At 44.0% G+C, this 21826-nt stretch overlaps 1 protein-coding gene across 3 annotated transcripts; it reads right to left on the minus strand.

Annotated features, from left to right (window-relative positions):
- Window positions 1–1013: 1013 nt before the first annotated feature.
- SFT2D2 (SFT2 domain containing 2) lies at window positions 1014–21421 on the minus strand. Of its 3 annotated transcripts, XR_005215171.1 has the most exons (9): window positions 16849–18410; window positions 16428–16514; window positions 16088–16173; window positions 12891–12972; window positions 11478–11513; window positions 11331–11389; window positions 9342–9371; window positions 6200–6300; window positions 1014–5995 (listed from the first exon to the last, which is right to left on the minus strand). XR_005215171.1 is itself a non-coding variant. In XM_037825410.1 (8 exons), exons 1-8 carry the CDS (start codon window positions 16969–16971, stop codon window positions 6261–6263), a joined length of 543 nt encoding a protein of 180 aa, XP_037681338.1. In that variant the 5' UTR covers window positions 16972–18401; the 3' UTR covers window positions 1014–6260. The 3 variants fall into 3 exon arrangements, 2 of the variants coding, with proteins under 2 accessions (XP_037681338.1, XP_037681339.1); XM_037825410.1 differs by having other exon boundaries at window positions 1014–6300; window positions 16849–18401; XM_037825411.1 differs by lacking the exon at window positions 16849–18410 and adding an exon at window positions 21293–21421 and having other exon boundaries at window positions 1015–6300.
- Between the last annotated feature and the right edge of the window lie 405 nt (window positions 21422–21826).

The raw sequence follows: 21826 nt of genomic DNA on the forward strand, positions 1-21826 counted from the left end.
CTACGTGGGAAATGACTCCCAGGGGTGTAAATATCCCTGGCAATGTGGGACATGACTCCCTGGGATGAGCCTGGACCCAGCATCATAGGATTGAGAAAATCTTCTGGACCAAAAGGGAGAAGAGAAATGAAAACAAAAGAAAGTTTCAGTGGCTGAGAGATTTCAAATGGAGTTGAGAAGTCATTCTAGAGGTTATTCTTATGCATTATATAGATATCCCATTTTAGTTTTTAGTGTATTAGAATAGCTAGAAGGAAATACCTGAAACTGTCAAACTGCAACCCAGTATCTTTGATTCTTGAAGACAACGGTATAACTATGTAGCTTATATGGTGTAACCATGTGATTGTGAAAATCTTGTGGCTCACACTCCATTTAACCAGTGTATAAAGGGATGAGTAGAAAAAAGGGGGAAAAAAAGGTAAGTGAACAACAGAGGGGGAAGAGATGTTTTTTACTTTTATTTTTATTCTTATTTTTATTTTTTGGAGTAATGAAAATGTTCAAAAATTGATTGTGGTGATGAATGCACAACTATATGATGCTACTATGAACAACTGATTGTACACTTTGGATGACTGTACGGTATGTGAATGTATCTCAATAAAATTGCATTAAAAAACAAACAAAAAGAATAAGGAGATATTATGAACAACTTCATGCTAACTAATCTGATAACCTAGTTTATGCAAAGTAACTAAACCAGCAAGGTGTGCAGGAATATTCTAAAATAAACACAAAGAAATTTCTTACCATTCAAAAACCTTCAGAGCTGTCCTTAAACTCATATTAACCCCTAAGTCATGTGAAAAAAAGGACTACAAATCAACTTAGTTCAAAAAAACATTTTTAAGGGACTACAAAATGTTCCTTGTACTAAGAATTCAAATTAAAGACATGATCTTTTCTAGTAGTAATACAATCTTCATTTGGTTTAATGACTCCTGGAAAAACAGAAATAAATCAATGGACAAGATTTATTAGAGATCATAATGCTATCATTTATTGGAGAAGGAAAACAAAAGCCAAAAAAAAAAAAAAAATGACAATTATAACATTTGGGGACGAAAACAGCTTAGTTACCAGCTTAGTTAACAAAGTGTTTGGATATAAAAAATTCAGTTATGCAATCAGCAGCATTTAAAATTACTTATGAATGTCTATACAATTACAAAAAATTGATTTGTGTTTTAACAAACTGTTTTCAAAGCTCATCATATTAGAAGAGGCACAATGTTCTGACAACACATAAATTCCCCAAGGGCTTTTTTTTTCTTTGCTTGTTCAAGGTTGCTAAGTCAAGAAAACATAGTGGAAAAGGTAAAATAAACACTTTTCACAGCAAAAAGATCACAAAATTGAATGTAAACTATGGTTCTCCTAAAGGAGATTACAGAAATACAAGGTTCTTTGTACTTAGAGGAAGATTTATTACCTCTTCTTGCAGTTTGGAAGTTAAACAGGCAGAAGGCAACATTCTGCCCAGACCCCAGGCCCAATTTGATCTTTAAAAGATGCCTCACAAAAACGCTAAGTCCAGGCAGCCTATTTATAATCAGTGACCTCTTGTCCATTTTTTTTTCTTTTGCTGTTTATTAAACATAGTGATGTTACTTTGTTGTGAATATATACATTGCTAATTATTTACTACATTGTGAATTGATCTTTTAATTAGCCAAGTTTCTCCTGTGCACTGGACTCTCTCTTCCCTGCTTTCAGATCATCCCGTCTATAAAAAAAATCATTTTCTACATTTCTAAGCTTTACTTTATCATCTTCTGCCAGAAAGGATGATAGTTTATTTTGTCGATTTACTTTAATAAAGGCTTCACTGCTCCCATCAGCCTCAATGGGGTATACTAACGTACTGGAGAGAGATTTCTGCAAGTGATTTATGAGGCCATGGCCAAGTTTAAGTGTCTCAGGGACTTAGGAGCGTCACCTATGCATTCGGAGTAGAAATGGACATAACCAAAAGGTAGAAGTAAATACCTAATCCTGAGTTTACTAGGATCAAATAAACTGTGTAGCACTTTCCTCTTTGCTCAACTAAAAATATTCAAGATCTCAGAATTTCACAAAATGATGAATTATCAGAATTAGAATGTACTTTGAAGTCACATAATTTGACTTCCCAACCAACTTTTTAAACAGAAATTTCAAAAAAATTTAGACTTCTAACTTTTTTAAAATATCTTATCAAGAATTATTGTATTTAACTGTATTTAAATTCAGCAGTCTATTAGCTTTTTTAAAAATGCCATCCATAAAGGAACTACTGTACATATTAAAACACTTAAAAAACCAAACCTTCAATTTTAAAATTTTCAAAAAAGCTATGCCAAAAATCTATCAAAATGGCTTTATATACTTTAAACAGTGGTATTTTGTTTATTTATTTTTAGAAAATGAGGTTTATTGTAGGTTGTGATTTGAAAAGTATTTGTAATCTGGCAGTTCAACTCTATAGTCAGAAGTTATCTGAGGAAAGAGAAGGTAACGGTGGTCTGATGTAGACTGTCCCATAGAAAAGGGATTCCACAGCCAAAGGGCTGCCGTTTTACTTCCTGATCCATTCCAGTAAGTCTCCTCACTAATGTTGCAATACCTGTCGCTCCCATAGGGCTATCGAAAGCAGAAGCCAAACCAGCATCCCCATATCCTTTCTTGAACGGATGGCCCACTTCTTAATTATCTATTCTAACAGAAGTATCCAAAAGTAATATTGCTTAGGATGCATTTCATGATTTCATTTCTTTTTCCCTAAGAATGCACTGATTAGGGTGGAAGGGAGGCAGAACCCAGGCAGATGAGCCAAAAAATTACCAAAGGTGATGGATAGATGGCAGCAACAAGCCCTGAGAGAAACTAGGTCCAGTGAAAATGCTAAACTAGGGACAGTGTTTCACCCTTCCCTGTCTTTCAGGGGGAGAGAACCTTGAGTCAGGGTCTGAGCGGGAGCAGCTAGGACCCAGCTACACACAGGGGACGGGAACCAAGTTTCCTTCTGAGCACGTTCTGCAAGAGGAGAATTCTTTTAGCTGGTGAGACAGGAGGGGACGGAAGTCAAGCAGTTGCTGAACAGGCTTGCCTGATGTCAAACAAGTAGTCTCCGGAGGACGGGAAGAAGCGAGGGAGGCCAAGAGCACTGGGGGCCAGGTCCCCTGGTTGGGAGGGGCAGTGCTCCTGCCAGTACAGCCATCATAGAGTAGTGAGCACAGGGAGGGGCACACTCACGCCAGCACTTGTAGACTGTCAGGGGGGTAACTCTGGTGTACACCACATCTTCCCATCTGCAAAAGTCACCTCAGCCGTTCACTCATCACTGCTGAAGTGCCATCACCTCTTCCTCACCCAGCAGTGAACAGGGTAGAATGAAGGAACAGGGACCACTCCCGGTCACAGGATCTAAAACCCTAATTCTAACAAACGTGTCTCACCTACTGGGTTGTTTTTAAACCAGCACTGTTGTTTTGCAATAGCATTCAACAGGTTTGAAAGGGAGTTCTTCCCCACACAGCCCATCAGGTATGAACAGGTAGGGAAGCCTTCAAAGGATAAGGCAACAGAGGGAAAGGTCTAGGCGTCTGGAAGTTCACAGGTGGGGTCATCCAAAAGCTGTTGATAGTGGCCACAGGCCACAGAAGTCAAGGCAAAGCAGAAGCCTTTATGCAAGACGGACCTACCAGGAACCCTGCCCAACGCCCTCTCCTGGTGAGATCTGGTACCAGCCCCTTAATCCCTGCACCTATTCCTTCTCTGTACTAACAGAGACAAGACCACTCACCTCACAGTCACTGTGAATATTAAATGAGATAAATGCATGGCAGTGTCCACAGTGCCAGATACATAGTTGGCACTAGATAAATATTCATTGAATAAATAAATAGCCACAGATGCTCATCCTGTCACCTACAAAAGTGATCGGTTATCTCTGGGATTAAATAATAATATTTAATAATGATACAGCAGGAATTGTTATTCCCATTTTTTAAAGACATGACCAAACTGAGGAACCAGAAGTTAAGTAACTTATTTGAAGTGACACAACTGAGAAGTAAGCGAGCCACAACTCACACCTAGATCTGTTTGACTTCAAAGCCTACGTTCACTACCAATACAATATATAACACTATAATATATAATATATAACCCTGTGACATCCCACAGCATCAAGTCCAGCCATTAAAAAAGGGTGCTCAGGGTTAGCTTTTTAGAATTATTACTCCAGTCTCACATGAGCACTCAAGAGAAGGAACTGTGGGCACTCCTGACCTCCTTCAGTCCCCTTCCTCATGTCAGAGCCCTTCTGAGATTTGAACTGTCTCCCAGAGGCACCACAAAGGCCAGAGGGTAACGTGTAACTTCCCTTGCTGACTGAAGGCAAGTTTGGGACCTCAGCATAAAAGACAGGATGATTTCAACAGCTTGGGAAGGACAGGGAAGATTGGCTTCTCCCTCTGGACCCCAACAGGACTCTTCATTCCTCCCCAGCTCAGAAGAAAAGGCTAGCAAGTCTGCAGTCTCGGCTGCAGCAGGAGAAAGAAAAGATCAGAAGACAAAGTTCAGTACCTCGCCACAAGCAAGGAGACAACCAGCGGGCCACACCTTGGTTTGAAAATGCCTAGAGGAACCCAACTGAGCAGACAAGTGGACCAGCCGGACCTGAGGAAAGGGCAGACAGGCAAACCCAGAAAGACTCCATTTGTAGGGTGGCTTCAGAGACCCTGGGAGCCAAGGCCTCTGGATGGTCAAGACAGGACTCTTACAAGAGTCAAGCAGCAAGAAGGAGCTGCAAGGGAACACGGGGCCTCCTGAACATCCTATGGAGCTAGGAGGAAGCTTCCAAAAGGGAAGATGGGAGAAAAAGGGGGCAGCATAAGCAACTTAAAGAGAAGGGAACCAGAAAAGGTACAGGTTTAGCTGATGAAACCAGGAAAATAGTTAGAGGAGGTATCACCAGAGACACGCCAGAAACCTTGAGTCATGAAGGAGGCTGCAGCTGGGGCACCCGAGCTCAGGGCCCCACTCTGCCACCGTCCGAGGCTTTGGGTAGATTTGGGAACCTCTTTGGTCTTCAATTTCCTCGCCTGCACAGTGGGACAATAATCCCTGGTTGTCATAAGGCTCTCATGAGGCTCAGATAAGATCATGGACACAAAAGCACTTTGTGGTTAGGCATCAGGCTGAGACATTACAGCTGTCAGCTATGGAGTCCTCCCCCAGGCTGAAGTGCAAAAGCTGGGAGTGTTTAAAGGTCACCAGGCAGGCATGCCTACTTCCTGCTGGCACCGCAGCAGGACTCGGTCTTCCTGCCCGTTCTCCCCTGGCTCTGGCCCAGGGGAGAACAGAAAATAAAATCAGTTGAAAAGCAAACATTTATAAATAACAAAGAAAAAATAATGTAGCAAAGAGCAGCAAGATTCTTCACCTCCTATCAGCTCTTATCCAAAAGGAAACAGCAGTGTTTTCTGTTGCTGCTTTGCTCTCTCTCAATCTAGTTCTAGGAGGTCAGTAAAGATATGTTGGAGGAGTAGGAAAAAAAAAAAGAAAGAAAAACCCAAGAGGAAATAGTCTGCACTGAATGTTAGAAAACACATTCCACAGTCAGGTGTGGAATCAGAAGAGCAAGAGTGCCTAAGTTCAGACTAATAAACAACACATTTTACCAAAAGTTCTTATTTCCTCCTTCAGTCCACTGCCGGGCTCGCCACAGGCTCATGTGCAGCTATTAGTAAAACAGAATCGCTTGTTCCCAGACACTGGAGTAGAAGCTTGTCCATGCCGTGTGAGGCAGGGGTGGAAGTCTCCGGACTACGGGACAAGTCTGCAAAGCCCCTGCTGATCCCTCTCACGGCCGAAAACTTTGTCCCTTACTGTTGTATTCCTGTGATCTCCAGGGAGGCTGCCTGTCACCACCTGGGAATCACCAGCTCCCAAAGCTTATCTGCTGCTGCTTAACAAGGCTTTTATTTATGAGAATCAGCGGAACACCCTTCAAAGAGGAAACAGGAAGGTGCATGAGGAAAATTCCACTCCATAAGACAGAACCTCTCACACCAGGCTACAGACATTTAGGTTTGGGAACATTATCATTCCTTCCCAAAAAGCAACTCTCAAATGTTTGAATCGCAAGCAGCACAATGCTGCAAGCTCAAAGGCACAAGTCTGTAAGACAGAGGTTTAGAAAAATATTTACAAAATAGTCCACCAGCATCCGTCCACTGTGCTGTCCAAAGCTTTGCAAAACTGGCCACGTATTAGGTGAGACACACAGCAAAACACTTCTTCACAGCGTCCCTAGGAAGGAAAAACACAAAGATGAATGAGAGATTATCACCTCCAAAGACTCCTGTAAGTGGTAAAGACCCTCTTACAGCATCCTTAGCACGGAGAGTAGCACAGTAAAGAGCCGAAAGAGACTAGTTTCTTGGCATCAAATCTCAGCTTTGACATTTATTAATAATTATCCTGGGCAAGTCACTTACCCTGTTTCAAATTCCTCATCTGTAAAAGGGGATGCTACCACTTACCGTACAGACTGGTTGTGGGAATTAAGAGACAGTGCATGGCACAGAATAGGTATGTAAGAAAAGGTAGCTATCATTCTAAACAGAAGGGGAAAAATAAGAAGAAATTATAGACTATATAAAACTAAGAAATTAGTCAATATTGCTGGACTTTTTAATGTCAACCATAATCACAGAACACACTGAAAGCATTAGGTCAAAAAGTCACTGGGGTCTTTCCTCAATCCAAGCAAGCAGCAGAAACTTTTTAAGAAGCATCTTCCAAGAGGTCCTTAGTACAGGGTAGCTCTCTATAGCTACTGAGCACTGAGTAATATACTGTATTAGCCTTAACCTTGATTTTCATGGTAAAGTGAGCGTGCAAGGAGAGAGTGAGTGCTTGACAAATTACTCTTCTGTTCAAGCGAGTGTCTCCATTTCTACTGAATGGAGTGTTGCATGTAACATGGCACTAGGGCTTCTCATATCCCAGCTCTATTCCATCTTGGTCCTTGGCTGCACTTTACTGAGGGAGGGAGGAACGAGTGAGTGGGCACTGCTCAGGAGCAGACACTGCATATAATATTAAGGTAATTCTACGACAGCATTTCCTGAGACATGTTCTGCCTTGGAGTCCCAGGAGATGCTCTACACAAGGACTTTTATGGCCAACTAAGTCCCCCTCATGACAGTTCACAATGCACATAACATACTGAAGGATCTGGAAAGTCTGGCAACAAGTAACCTATGTAATTTTGCTTCAACTGTTGTTTCTCAAACATTTTTGATCATGGAACCCATTTATTTCACATGAACACCCACAACATCCCAGGGAACTCTATTTCTATGGAACACTGTGGGAAAGGCTATTGCAGGGGCAGCTACAAATAGAAGGCTGGGACCTAGCCTTGGGATTCCATTCCTACTACAGAAAATACTCATCGACTAAGCATGAAACTCACTACTTCAAACAGAATTGCATCACCCTATCCATCACTTGCACGTAAGCTCTCAAATGCCATTCCAGATCAAGCCTGCAGCCCTGAAGAATGGCACCAAGGAGGGCCACTTCTCTGGCATACAGACTGTGTGGCTGCACTGGGTGCTGTGTTTAGAAGGCCCTGCATCTGGTTTCATGCTATGCTGTCACCATCTTGAAATTCTTAATAATTTTTGAAAAAGAAGCCCCACATTTTCATTTTGCACAGGGCCCCACAAATTATACAGCCAGTCCTGGAACCAAAATATATTTCAAATAGTGTGGCAGGCTGATAAATATCTCACTGGACGCTCAGGGATTACGGGCTCTGGCTTACTTCACAGTGTCCCAGGACATCCCTGCCCATGCTCTTCTCAAACTTACAAGTCACCAAAACTGGCAGGTCCTCATTTCCAGCCACAAAACAACCCAACTGTCTTTAACTTGATGGGCTTGTTAACTTCTCATCTAATCACTCCCAGAATCTTCATATCACTGTCAGCAACTGACTTGGAATGCACAACACATAACACTGCTCTTTCTCTTTCCCTGCTCATGCACAACTTTTCGTTTCCTCAATACAGTTAAAGAAAAGCTTCTTTTTAGTCACCAGGTAATGAGAGAAAAAAATAGAAATTAATGGTTATATTAGAACAGAGTCAAGGGAAATATCATGTGGCTAATTTGAGAAGCCCATGCAAGTGCTTATTTGGAGTGTCAGAACCTCAGAGCTGGAAGGGGCCTCTGGGAATGTTCTAGTCCAACCTGCTTAGTTATCGACGAGTCATCTGAGGCCAAGAGGGATCAAGTGAGTTGCCCAAGGACACTATGCCAATTAGGAAACCCTAAACATAAACTTAGATCCCTCACCTCCTGTTCAGTGATATCAAAGTGATAGCTGGTTTAGATGTATTATGTCCCCCAAAACTCCATGTTCTTTGATGCAGTCTGTGCCGGTTTAGATGTATTATGTCCCCCAAAACTCCATGTTCTTTGATGCAGTCTTGTGAGGGCAGACATATTAGTGTTGATTAGGTTGGAACCTATTGATTGCTTCCATGGAGACGTGACTCAATCAACTGTGGGCAAGACCTCTGATTGGATAGTTTCCATGGAGGTGTTACCCCACCCATTCAGGGTGGGTCTGAATTAAATCACTGGAGCCACATAAAAAACAGACAAACAGAAGGAACTCGGAGCAGCTAAGAGTGACATTTTGGAGAGCAACTGAGAGTGACATTTTGAAGAGGAGCTGCAGCTAAGAGAGGACAAAATGCCCCAAAAGCAACATTTTGGAGAATGCCGTTTTGAAAAGCAACCTGGGAGCAAGCCGGACGCCAGCCACGTGCCTTCCCAGTTAACAGAGGTTTTCTGGATGCCAATGACCATCCTTCAGTGAAGGTATCTGTTGTTGATGCCTTGCCTTGGACACTTTACGGCCTTAAGACTTTAACTTTGCAACCAAATAAACCCCATTTTTAAAAACCAATCCATTTCTGATGTCTTGCATCCCTGTAGCATTAGCAAACCGGAACACCAACTTCTTAAAAAACTACTCAAAGCTATAGATTAAAGAGTGTTGATGTTCACGTATGCACTACACATTACAGTAGAACAATCACTACACCAGGAATTAGTGGGCCTGGGTCACTCCCAGCCCCAACATTACTTGTATAATCATGAGGCAGGGGAGAGATTTTGAGCCCTAGTTTACAGATGTATAAAATAGGTAACATTTGCCTATTTGTCTCAAAGGATTTTAGTAAGGATAAAATGAAGGCACTCTCTGAAGTCTTATGCAGACATACCACAAATAACAGAGACTATATTTCTAAATATATAGCTAGTCTTACCTTGCAAATGGTATGTAGGAAATGCTATACCTACAATAAAAAACAAACAAAAAAGATCAAATCGAATGAAGGGAGTAGGAGATTACACAGTCGAATGGGCTTCCGACCTGTGAGAACTTCTTGCGGTGATTTATCCAGATCCTCCTTCCACCTCAGCATGGGTGGCTCATGTGCAAACACACACACATGCACACACAGACGTGTGTACACATTCACACGTACGCACAGGCACGTGCACACACACACTGTGCCAGGCGTATGGCCGGGGAGAGGAGTATCATCTGTGGCCACAGAAGGAAGGCAAGTGGCCGTGACGAGATAACCCCTATGCCCTCAGCCTCACTGGGGCACTGCTTCAACCAAATGAGCCAGCGGTCACCTAAAATAGGCAGATTCCCGATATCCACAGGGCACCGGAACCCTGTTCTGAAAGAATGCTAAATAAAAACCAGACCAGTTTGTCCTCTAATATTTTACATACCCCTAACAGAATATAACTTCCACCCAATAGGGATACATTTTCTGCTCTGCTCCTTTCTACTAATTTTATAAGAAAAACAACAGAAAAGGAAAAAAAAACTACTACCAACTATTCCTCTATGGATAAAAATGTAACAAAGCTTTGGTTTTTCAAGTACCCAAACCCAAGGGTATCTTGGCAAACCCAGGTCAACTCACTCCTAACGCCCAGAGGGAGCCGCACCACGAAGAGACCAATAGCTCTAAAGAACCAGGCCCTGGTGTGTTGGGCATGTTGTAAATTAGCCAAAAAAAAAACAAAAAACAACAAAAAAAAAACATATTGATATGTCAGTGTTGGAGGGAATACTGCCATTCATTTGAACCCATATGAAGGCACGACCCTTGAAAACTGGCTCCAAAATCAGTTCATAAGCAAAGAAAGGAGTGTTTAAGTGTGTGCCAATTTCTCTCCTCAGAAAAATATAAACATAAGCCATGAAAGCAGGCCCTTTCAGAACCTACCATCAATATGTGTAGGTTATATGAACATCAGACTATTCTTTTTCTCTATATCCTACTCTCTTCCTGGGAACATGGTAAATCCCAAAAGGTTGTTTGAAAGTGCCTGTATTCAAAAATCCACAGGCGAACAAAAGGGCAGGAACTGGCATTAAGCTTACAGAGAGCCATTTCCACCAAACAGAAGTGTTGTTGTGCTATGAAGCCTTAAAAACTCATAGTCCTCTCTTCCTTGCTGATACACTTTGTAGCAAACATTTTTCTCCAGAAGAGATCAGTCACATCTATCCTAAAAGTGTTCTGGTAAATTTCATCCCTTGATGAACTCTGAAAGTATTATAGGAATGTCTTAGCAGCTACAGATTCCCTACCTGCCCACAGGTTTGAAAGGGCTGCACATACAGCCCCCTCACTATGCTTGGTCTTTGAGTTACAATTGCCTAGTCTTCACCTGAATTACCAACTGGCTAACAGGCCTCCAACAAATATGCCGATCATCAGCCACATGGCCACACGGTTTTCCATTTCATCAGTTACTGTTCCTCATCTCCTGGTGACAGTTTACTCTTTGTCCTTCTGTTAAATGATTCATCCCATCACAAGTGTAAAACTCATTATTTTTCTTACTGCTCTCCTTTTCCTTTAATGTCTATTTAAACCACAAGCCTCTTTTGAATCAGCCCTTATAATGCTTTCTTGTCCTTGCACTTATTTACTGGACATGAATGGTTAATAGCACTTGTAACACCTCAACATCAACCAGGAGCCCAGCAAACACGCCGCAGCCTCCCAGGACCACCCAACACCACTGCCGCCATCTATCGGCGGTGGGCCGAGCTGACAGGCTACTGCTCTGGAGTTGTGTCTTCACTGGCATCATTGAGCATTCTTAAGAGGAGCGTCTGTAATTTCCTAATCCTCCTACCCACAGTATGTGGGATTCCATCCCCTTCAGCTGTCTTAGTCAGAGACCTATCACGGGAGGGAACGGGTTAAAGGGTTACTTACCACGTCAAGGCCAAAGACTGTAAAATGCAGAAGATAAGCGCAAGTCCCTTGTTATGCCACTGAAAGGAAAATGATATCGTTACAAGAACATGCATGACAAGAGACATAAAGCAAAAAGGTTAAGGAAAAGTTAAAATACACACTTACCCAAAAAGCAGAGCACAGGGTAAGTGCAAAACACAACTGGAGGAGGAAAGAATATATAACAATTAATACAATAACATGGCAAAACAAACAAACAAACAAAAAACTTTGGGGTAATCAGATCCTGTGATTGCCACAGCAACTGAATGCATCTTTCATTTCAAAGCATTCAACTCATCTGAGCATCCAAGTTTGACAGAAGAGTTAAAATCCCAATGAAATCAAACCAATAAGGAATCATGTCAATTAGGAAAAGAAAAATCCTCTTTTACTTTCAAGTTCACCCAGAATCTCTGTTCAGCAAGCATAATCACATTTAAGCCATCCATCCATTTTTTCACTCAAACATTTATTGATGACCAACAGGCAGGTCACCACAGCAGGCACTTAGCACAAAACTCTGCCAAACACTAGAAAGGCTATGGAGTAGGAAGGACATGAGTGGTCACAGGTTTATAGGTGATGTCAATTTCAGTCAGTGATTCAGGGTTATCTGTTTACATGACATCGCACTTTCCCTAAGTCCCTTCTTAGAAAGCCCTTTCTACAAGAGCCTTGTCCAGGTCATCGGCGTCCCGGGCTGGCCAAGAACAACCGGTGCTCAAGTTGTCATCATGCCTCCCATCCCATCCTCCTGTAACAGCAACTACTCAACAAATGTGTCCTAAACATTTTCCTGTCTCCACCGTTGTGCCTGTTTCTCTGAAAGCACACAAAATAAATAGCAAATGTGGTACGACCTCAGAGAATGTACTGAACAAATGAGATACACACAAATGAAACTAAAAATAAAAGCATGTGATTATGTTCCAAGTGTTGCAATACTGATAATCATAATAGGAGTCTCCAGAATGTGATCTTGAACACATAGAGAGAATGGCCTAAAGAGGGGAGCGTGATGGGGGGGCAGGGGAGAAGGGACAGGCAGGTAGAAGACTGGAGCAAAGGTGTCAGAGCTGCGTACAGGGACGATGGGCCATGAGGAGGCCAGACCCGCTTCAGGAAAACTGATGAAAACTGAATAAATATGATCTCCAAATCAGATAATGATGAGGAATATAAGAATGCATACCAAAAGACAGGATACCCAGGCTAGAGAATAAACCCTGTGTTTCTGAGCTACTCCGTCTAAGCTCTGCCTTGCTCGAACCCTCACGAGGAGAGTGTCCCAGCTCTCTTTCTAACTGATCAGTTTGGCTAAACTGACAAGCAACGTCCTCTGGAGGTGTTTTACAGAACTGGAACTCAAAGAGGACAATTATTATATGAAGGAAAACGCTCCCTTCTTCCACAGTGGTTACAGGAATCAGATAATAAGTCAAGATGGAAGTAAAAAGGAAAAAGGTCATCGACTTTAAGAGGAAAGCAGAATTAAAAACTCCCATTTTAGAAGTTGAGCTAAAAGGCAGTCCTTACCAGCATCACAATGGTTGCTATCAAGCGCGTAGGCTCAAACATTCGCTTCAGCTGTTTCATGGGCCCCATGAGGAAGATGGTACTAGAAACAAAGAAACAAGCCATTCAGACCAGGACAAAACACAGAGGGGACGACAAGTGCCTCCCCATTACCTCTCCAAGACGATCTGAGGCAATTAAGGCAGTAATCACTGCTAACTTTTGACAAACTCTTATTCTGTGCTTACAGGCTCTTAGGTGTATTATTCCCATTTAATCCACCGACAGCCTATAGGGTAGGAACAATTATCATACTTATTCAGAGGAGGAAACAGAAACCCAGAGGGTTTCACTACTTACCCATGGCCACCCAAATAGTAAATGGTAGCGCTAGACTGAAATGCCTGTCAGTCTGTCTCTAGAACCATACCCAGAATCACTACGTTAGACTACCTCTCTCTAAGAGATGACAGTTTTGCCTCCTTGACAGTCTACCCTTAGAAACAGAAAAACTGACCAAAAAGGCTCAGATAATATAAAAAAGAAAAACCACACCTTACAGACTCAGGTTGTTTATGTTAATAAGTACAGCATTTCATCATCTTCATAATATTCAGAGAACAATTCTAAAGATGGTAATAATATCATCTATTATTTATTAAATGTTTGCTAACCACCAGATATCATATGCATTACTTCATTTCATCTCCTCAACAACCCTGAGTTTCCTATTTTGGAAATGAGAAAATCAAGCTCAGAGAGATTAATTTACTTTTCCAAGATCACACAGCTAGGAAGCTAAAGAGCTGGTGTTCAAACCCACATCTATTTGACTTCAGAGCTCTGAAACACATCATTAGAGTGCCTTCTGTTATGAATGGCACTTGAGAGGTAGCTAAAGAGATTTAACACAAATGAGGCAGATCCTCAAGCCTAATCTAAAAGGTACCAGGGTCAGCCTTACATCATGCTTTCTGAGTCTTGAAGAAAATACCCCATGTGGTGTCACTACAGTGATAGCTAGTTACAGCCAGTGTGTAATATAAGCCAAACAGCAGGTGACGTTAACTACTGAATGTTCAATTAAAACCCAAAATTTAATTTAAAAGTCTTAATAACAAAGCCAAGACAAAGGCAATAAAAAAAAAAAAAATCCTGAAGAAAAAAGCTCCATGTAGTTGGAATAAAAAAGTTAGAAATATCACAATAAAATAGTAAGTCTGCCCCTCTTTGAAATGCCATGAGGTTTCGATCTGAACTCAAGGCTACACTGTTAGCTCAAGTATCTGAGCTAAGAGTGCAATCTTTAGCCTACACTGAACAAAGAACAATAGCCAAGGATTGCCTTAAAAATTAAACACAGCCTTGCAGTTAACAGGTGAAGTCACAAACTCCTGGACACACGCTGAAAATGACAATTTGTTTCCTTTACTACTATTTCTCTAGGCAGTGCTAGGAAGAGCTGGTCCCATGAGGATTTCCTAAATAGTTCTTTGGGACTGACCAACACACCCATTCATTTATGTCCGGTCTAGACTCTACATTACAGCGTACACTGTCCAAAGCAACCCTCCCACACACATACACAAAAAAGTTTGTGTTTGAGAGAGCTTTGAAGGCAAGATTAGATGACTCTGAGGGCCAGAATGTTTCTCATAAGCATTAACAAGTGAAGCTTTAAGAAGTTCAGAATCATGCATTCAACCATTTGGTTAATGTTTCTAGCCAGAAAAAAAGCCAGATTTCGGGACAAATAAGGTACAGGCACATCCCTCAAGTGGCTTACTGACAGGTAGCAAGCAAATAAACTGCTACTCATGCTGTCCCATAAATATACATGGGATATGGAGAACTCCAAAAGAGGAGACATAATCAAGAAAGGCTTCATAGCAGAGGTGACCCTTGAGCCAAGTCTTGATAACTGAGCAAGTATCCACCACACAGGGGGAGGTAAGGATGGGGCAGCACTCCAGGCAGAGAAAACAGCCTGAGCAAAGGGACAAAAATGTCTGGGGAAATGTGAGACAGTCACCCTGGCTGGTGAGTACTCTGGATAAGGAGCGGGATGGGGGTGAAGTCAGATCTCAAAGGGCCTCATGCTTATGCCATGCTGAGGATCTGGACTTCACCTGTAGAGAGGGAATGAGGAGCCACTAAAGGGGGTTAAGCAGGGCTATAAATAAATTGCTCCATCATTGCTCCACTGTGCTATTGCTCCACTATTGCTCCACCAAATGGACTACAGAGGAGCAAGAAAGGAAGCAAAGAAACCCAGCAGAAGAATCTCATAGTGGTTCAGGTGACAGATGATATGAACCAAAGCTAAGAGTCAGCTCAGATACCACCTTCTCTAGGAAGCCCTCTCTGACTACCAGCTCAGGACCCTCCCTGAGCATCTCTCCATACCATACTGTGGTAAATATGTCCATCTTCCTTGCTGAATAGTAAGCTCTTCCTTGTCTGTTTGTCCTCAGAGCTCAGCACAGGGTGTAATAAGCATGTGACTGAGTCAGTGAGTGACAGCAGCTGCGGGGACAAAGAGGAAGGAACCAGGATGGAAAGGTCAAGAACCCACGGGGTGGGGTGAGGGCAGCTTGGACCTCCAAGACTCTGAGGCCATTCACCAAGGCACAAGGGAAAAGGGAACATGGAGGAAAGATAACTGAGTTCAGTTTCCTATGGGGCATTTAGGTAAAGGTCAGGCAGGTTTGGAGTTGGGCGACAGGTGCGGCTGAAGCCATTCAAGTGAATGGCGGTCAGCAGGAGCAGCTAATGAAACAGGCTGCCCACATTCAGAAACACTCCATCACACACCCTTGGGAGCTGATACTGGAGCGAGGGTGGTCATAGACCAATTAATAACATGTTTCGGCCAGATGAGCACTTGTAAACTCATCAGCTCAGTCTCTGGAGGCAGTGAGGTTACAGCAATGCAGAAGTGCGTGCTGTGAACCTCGGAGAAGTCATCCAATCTATCTGTGCCTCCTTTTCCTCATATGTAAAATCACAACAGTCATATGTCTTCTGCTTTCTCCCAAGGGTGTTTCAAAGAGAAACTAAAAAGTGAAGGGGTATGAATAGCATGTATTTTAACTACCTCTCTTTTCTCCAAATCCTTAGAATAAGCTGCTGGGTCCTCCTCCTCCACCTCCCTCAAGCATGATTCAGACCCATTTTCCCACCTTAGGACTGGCCAAGGTTCAATACAAAACCATTACCTCCCAAGTGATGCGATGTTACCAATGGTATAAAACACTGCGAAGAGGGTTAGTCCTTTACGTGGCACCCACAGCAGAAGAGTACCCTGGAAGTTAAAGCACAGAAAGTGAGCAACGCCTGATACCACCACCACACCACCAGGCCTCACAAAGGAAACCCTGAGAAATCTGTTTCTATACCACACCCCATCCCCACCCCCATCCTCCCCATCTTCCCCATCTCCCTCTTCTCTTATTCATGCATTTTAGAGAAGAGCAAAAGAGAAAAGGAGATAGGTGGAAGGGGGAGGATACAGAGAAGGAGGGTAAGGGGAAAAAACAGAGAGGAGGGAAATCTTACCAGCAGTGAGCAGAGAATTCCTACAGCAAAACATGCAATGAAGCCTTTTATTCTGGTACTCCAACTTAAAGAAGATGCCTCAACAACCTGAAATTTTAAAAAACTGATCACATATATGTATATGCATATTTAATTATCAAAAGAAAGAAAAAAGTAAATTTAGAAGCCAGGGAACACAGACTCCTACCATGGTCACAGCTACAAGAGACCTCACAAGTCACCAAACCCCAGTCCTTATCCATCCATGAATCTCCTCTCTGGCAGCTGATCGGAGACACTGCACCTCTGGTTAAGTATCTCCCGAGGTGGAAACTCCCTACCCCAAGCACAACCCATTTCACAAACAGGAAGGCAAGAATGTAGACCAAACCCTACAGCCCAGGAAGAGCAGGGAACACCACTGGAAAGGCATGAGCTCCACCTGGTAGGGTCCCAGGAAACAGCGAAAAGACGAGGGACTGCACTTAGGCGGTTGGATCCACTGATCATCCTCTCCTCCTCTGCCAAAGACCCATGCCTCGGCAGCTGCTGCTCCTGCCAGCATTGCCGGGACCTCCGAGGGTTAAGGCTCTCATCCTTACCAGGACTCACATTACTCACTCTTGGTGCAGATACTGTACTTACAGGGCACTGGCTTAGCCAAGTCACCCAAGCATGAAATAGATGCTAGTTAATTAATTACCGTCCTGCTCATCCTGACTCTCTGCCATCATGATTAATCCCTCCCCAGAACAAAGGTCAGGGAGCTATGATTTCCAGAAAAGCCCTCCTAAAACTGGTCTTGAGCCTGTGGATATCTCCCAGTAGTTTTTCCCTTATATCAAAAACAACAGCCAAGCACCTGCACCAGAGACCTTGTGCCCACCAGATGCACGTGGGCAGAGCTGCTGTAAGTTGGACCCAGGCAGCTGCTGCTGAAGGCAAAGGCTTGCCTCTGCACAGCCAGGACACAGCAACCAGACACCATGCACCTGTGTATGCAAGACTCGTCGTGTGTGGCCCCCCCAGTCTGCATTTGGCAATGCAGTGAAAGCTGCCCGCCACACTGCCACCCAGCTGACGGAAGAAGGAAGCTGGTGGAAGAGGCTGCAACAGTCACCAGCCTGGCAACTCCCTCAGCCTTGAGTGCCCTCAGCTCAGGGACCTGTTTTCAACCCTGTCTCCAAACTACCTGTCAAACCAGAAGCTTGTAGAGAAGGACCAGAGGCTCCCCCAGGTGTGGCAGCATCAATATACTCACATGGAAGGTATTTAGGTCAGGTTACCAGAAGGGGTTCTCTTCCTACAGCCCCCTATACTCACACAGATGGAAAGTGAGCTCATGACACTGCAATGCCACACACGTGAACTCACACACAGACACATACAGCACTGGCAGAAACATGTGGTGACACATGACCCTGCACAGAAAGGCACCACTGGGGATGGTAACGTGCAGGGAGCAGGGAGATAGGACCTGACAGATGGGGCACCCAGTTCTGTGCCAAGAAAAAACCCTCCTCGGCTTTCTTAACCCTCCCTAGGATAGGCCCTCCACAATGAGCCATGTGATGCTCGATATGAAGCTGGGTTATAGGCTTTATTGGGCTCCAGACAATCAGGTTAGACCACTTCTCAGTAACTGGTTTAACCTCTCACCAAGGACAGAAGAAAATCAAAAGCCACCACTCTTCCTACTCAAGCAAGTACCAAAGAGCTTACCTTGCCTATGTGGAAAAAAATTGAGCTGCCTATAGGCATAGAAGTGTGGTAGCAGGATTGGATGGATTTGTTGCCTCATCACTACTTAGAAGCAACAGGGATATTTCATCCTTTTTTTTTTAAAGAGGAGAAACCAAATTTAAGTATCAAAATTTGAATTGGTCTCAGCCTTTGGAGTGCTAAAGAGCCGCAAGAGGATGGTGAGATTCCAGCCCTGATAAAGATCAAAATCACTGACATTAGGAGGCAGTTCCAACAAAAATATGTGCCCTTTCTGACACTTTGGTCCTACAAATTTCAAGGTGAATTCCATCCAAATGTTACTTTTATTGTCAAAGTTGGGCAGGGAGTGGGGGATTACTTTTCACCATGGTGTTTTTCCACTATCCTACATGTGGTCACGAGTTCCTTTACCTGCTACTTGGTCCCAGGCAGGAGGAAGCTGCTGTTACTTCATCTAACTAGACTCAGTGAAAGCAAAACACTTCTTTTTGCCAATTTATGAGAACAAGTTCAGTTGGTTGTCAATTGTCCCTCTAAATTCATGATTGCTGGAAACTGTGCTAATGCACTTTTTGGAAATGAGACTAGCTACAATAGTATCTGGATAGAATTTGCAGGCAATCTGATCACAAGCTGACTGACTGGTAGTTATGTACAAAGGTCCCTTTGACTCAGGGATGTGGAGAGAAGAGGAGCCCTTAACAAAAAGTAAAGTGAGAATTGTTCAAAGAAATAGGGTTGGTAACCCGAAGAAAGTGAGAAAGGAATATTGCTTTCTTCACGTGCATTAAAATCAAGCACCATTCATACCTTCCTTGCCTCTAGAATCCCTCATAGAAAACATAAAGCATACACTTTCAGAAAGACGTCCACTGAAAATAAAGATTTAAAGTGTTTTACGGAGATGAGGTATCAGTCAGGAAAGTCAGCATGAGACTATTTATGATTAGACAATGCCATGCAATTTTTGTACCTAGTTTCATACGTAGGAGATACAGAATTAGTCACACTTTAATGTTTGTATTAAAAGAATAAAAATTTTAAAAACCATTCTGGTGACCTCTGACAGCTTTATAAATTGAATTTGAAGAGGCTTTAAGGTGACCTGTCCAACTTATCACACAAAACAGTAATTTCTCCACAAGAATCCTCCAGCTTGCCAACCTCAAAGCCATGGACGAAGTGAAAAGCAAGTCAGTACCAACATTTTAAAGGTAACTCCACCGCATTAGTAAAAACTAAGCCAAAAACTATCCTGAACATGAATTCAGCCAGCTACAAAATGTTTCCCAGGAGTTCAAGACTCCGGAAGTGCCATACAGTGATGCATATAAACAGGAATCTCACACTCAGAAAGAGGAAACTGACCGCAGTATTTTAGGCCTACACAGAAAGATCTACTATTTTTAAAATAAGTTTAATGCATGCCTGAGCTTACAACACTTTAAAATCCGTCATTGTGTAAACACAGGCATTCCCCATTTTGGGTAAAAATCATGCATTTATGTTTTCACTTTGCACTACATCATTCACTCTTAAGTCTGCCTACTGCTCCATGATTATTTTCTAACTTCATAATATCTGCATCACCCCATTCAATGCCCTCCTTCCCCACAAGAGCCTATAGGAAAAGAAAGTGTCTTCCTCTTAAGCCTCAGCTGCTCATTTTTATGTCTACAGGGCATAAAACTTTACATAAAGCCTGAATGTCAACTACCTACGTCTTCTTAGGATCTGTCTGAGATTTTACTGAGAGTCCATAACAGAAGCCAGAGATCAAGAACAAAAAACCTATGAAATTACTCTTGAATCTTGACCAATTAATAAGGGCAACAAAATAAAAACTTCCCATAAAGCTATTTTGAAATGCCACAGAAAATTAAACCTCAGTTCCTATACATTCCATTCCTATAGCGTTATCTTCTTCATGGTGAAGATTCAGAGAGCAAGTTTCACAGTTTTGAGATCATGGAGAAGATACAGGTGCCAGTACCATACAAAACAACACTCAGAGTAAAATCAACAACCACAAAAGTGGATGAAAGAAGCGTGCTGAGAAAATCAGAAAAGATACTGATTAAAGTTGTAGAGGAAAAATTTAGATTTCCATTTGAAAGACGTCATACCATCTTGTTCAACACCCTCGTTTTACAGAGAGCAAAACAAAGGCCCACAAAATACACCAGAAAGAAAAGAGAAATGTTGTCATCCAGAAAAGAAAACAAAAGCCAAAGCTAAAAGCACCCAAAATAGGAAATAAATCATTCTGTGTAGTCCTAGAACACAGAACAACGGCACTGATGAGACAGATTTCGGGTCGATCAAAACCCTTCTAATAAAAAACAATCAAGCAAACAGACAAACAAAAATAGTCAAACCTGAGGACAGCCGCATGAGATACTAAGTATCTACTGAGAGTGTCCCTATGGACAAGATGAGTGCAGAGAAATAAGATGTGGTCCCTGTCCTCAAGCAGCTCGTGGTTTCACGGTGGAGACACTTTTACAAGGAAATGTGCACAAGGGCTAGTGGGAGTGTCAAAACCCACAACCTAAACTGCACAGAAATCCCGCGCCGGCACAGGGGCGCGACCACAAGCGCTGCCACGTCGTGGGCTGCAAGCCGTGCAAGCTGCGGGCCAGGCACGCCCGCCCCCGGCCCTGGGGATCTACTCACCACGCCTCCCCTGCCAGGCTCTCAGGGTCCCCCTGCCCAGCCCGGCCCTAGAGCCCTTTCCCCCGAGGGCAGCGATGGGGCCCACGGCCTGGAAAGCCCGCCCACTCCTGTTTCTAGGGATTCTCCTCCAGCACCGCCCTCCCTTTGCGGGGAGGGAGGCGGGGAGGGCCGAAGGGGCGCAGGACTAACGAGTAAACAAGCGCCGACTGCCCCAAGCGCAGTGTCTGGGCCCCGCACCGGAGCCCTGCAAGGGAGGAGGAAGGAGAAGAGCTGCTTTCCAAGAGATCCTGCAAACCCTCCCCGGCTTCCCAGGCCACCAACAGTCGCGGGCGAAGCAGAGGGCGCGGATCGGGAGGCGCCTGGACCCCGCGGAACCCCACGGGCGCTCGGCGTCTTCCGAGACCCCTGCGGGGCGCGGCGCAGAAACCAGCAGCAGAGGGTGGGGAGCACCGCGAGGTGGGGCCGAACGCCCCGGACGCACTCACCTCGGACAGGCCGCCCCTGTCCTCGGCGTCCTGCCCACTCAGCACCTTCTTCAGCTTGTCCATCCCCGGCCTGACCACCTGGGCTCCAACCCCTTGTCGGCCGCCTGTCGCTCTCGCTAAACGATCGCTCTTCCGGGTGCTCGCCCCCGCCCCGCCGCGGCTCGGCAGCCAACCCTGGCGCGCCCCGCCCAGGTACCTGCCCACCTGGGCCGCGGCCTGCGCCTGCGCCTGCGCCCGGCCGCCCAGCCCGCTCGCTGCTGGCTTTCCCGCCGCCGGCTGTTGCCAACTTGTTTTGGTCGAGGGAGGGGATGGGCAGAGTTGGGATTGAAGTCGACCAAGCTTTGCCGAACACCAATTATGCGTCCGAAGCCGCATCCAAACCCGTACTGGCCGTCCTCCGGAGCCGTCACTGATTCGGTCAGCAAATGCTGAGCAAGCGGTCAGAGAAACAAAGACGAGTGAAGCCCTGTCCCCACTACGGTGGCATGGATGCAGGCTTGTGAACAGATGCTGTGGTTAATCTCCATTGTGATT

Source organism: Choloepus didactylus, chromosome 2 (genome assembly GCF_015220235.1).
Source record: "Choloepus didactylus isolate mChoDid1 chromosome 2, mChoDid1.pri, whole genome shotgun sequence".
Classification (NCBI taxonomy): domain Eukaryota; kingdom Metazoa; phylum Chordata; class Mammalia; order Pilosa; family Megalonychidae; genus Choloepus; species Choloepus didactylus.

Coding starts and splice junctions, on each gene's coding strand:
- SFT2D2 (XM_037825410.1), bottom strand. CDS start 16,971: ATGCTGGCAGGAGCAGCAGCTGCCGAGGCATGGGTCTTTGGCAGAGGA. Junction 12,973..16,087: donor AACATCGCATCACTTGGGAG/GTAATGGTTTTG, acceptor CTTTGTTTCTAG/TACCATCTTCCTCATGGGGC. Junction 11,514..12,890: donor TAGCAACCATTGTGATGCTG/GTAAGGACTGCC, acceptor TTCCTCCTCCAG/TTGTGTTTTGCACTTACCCT.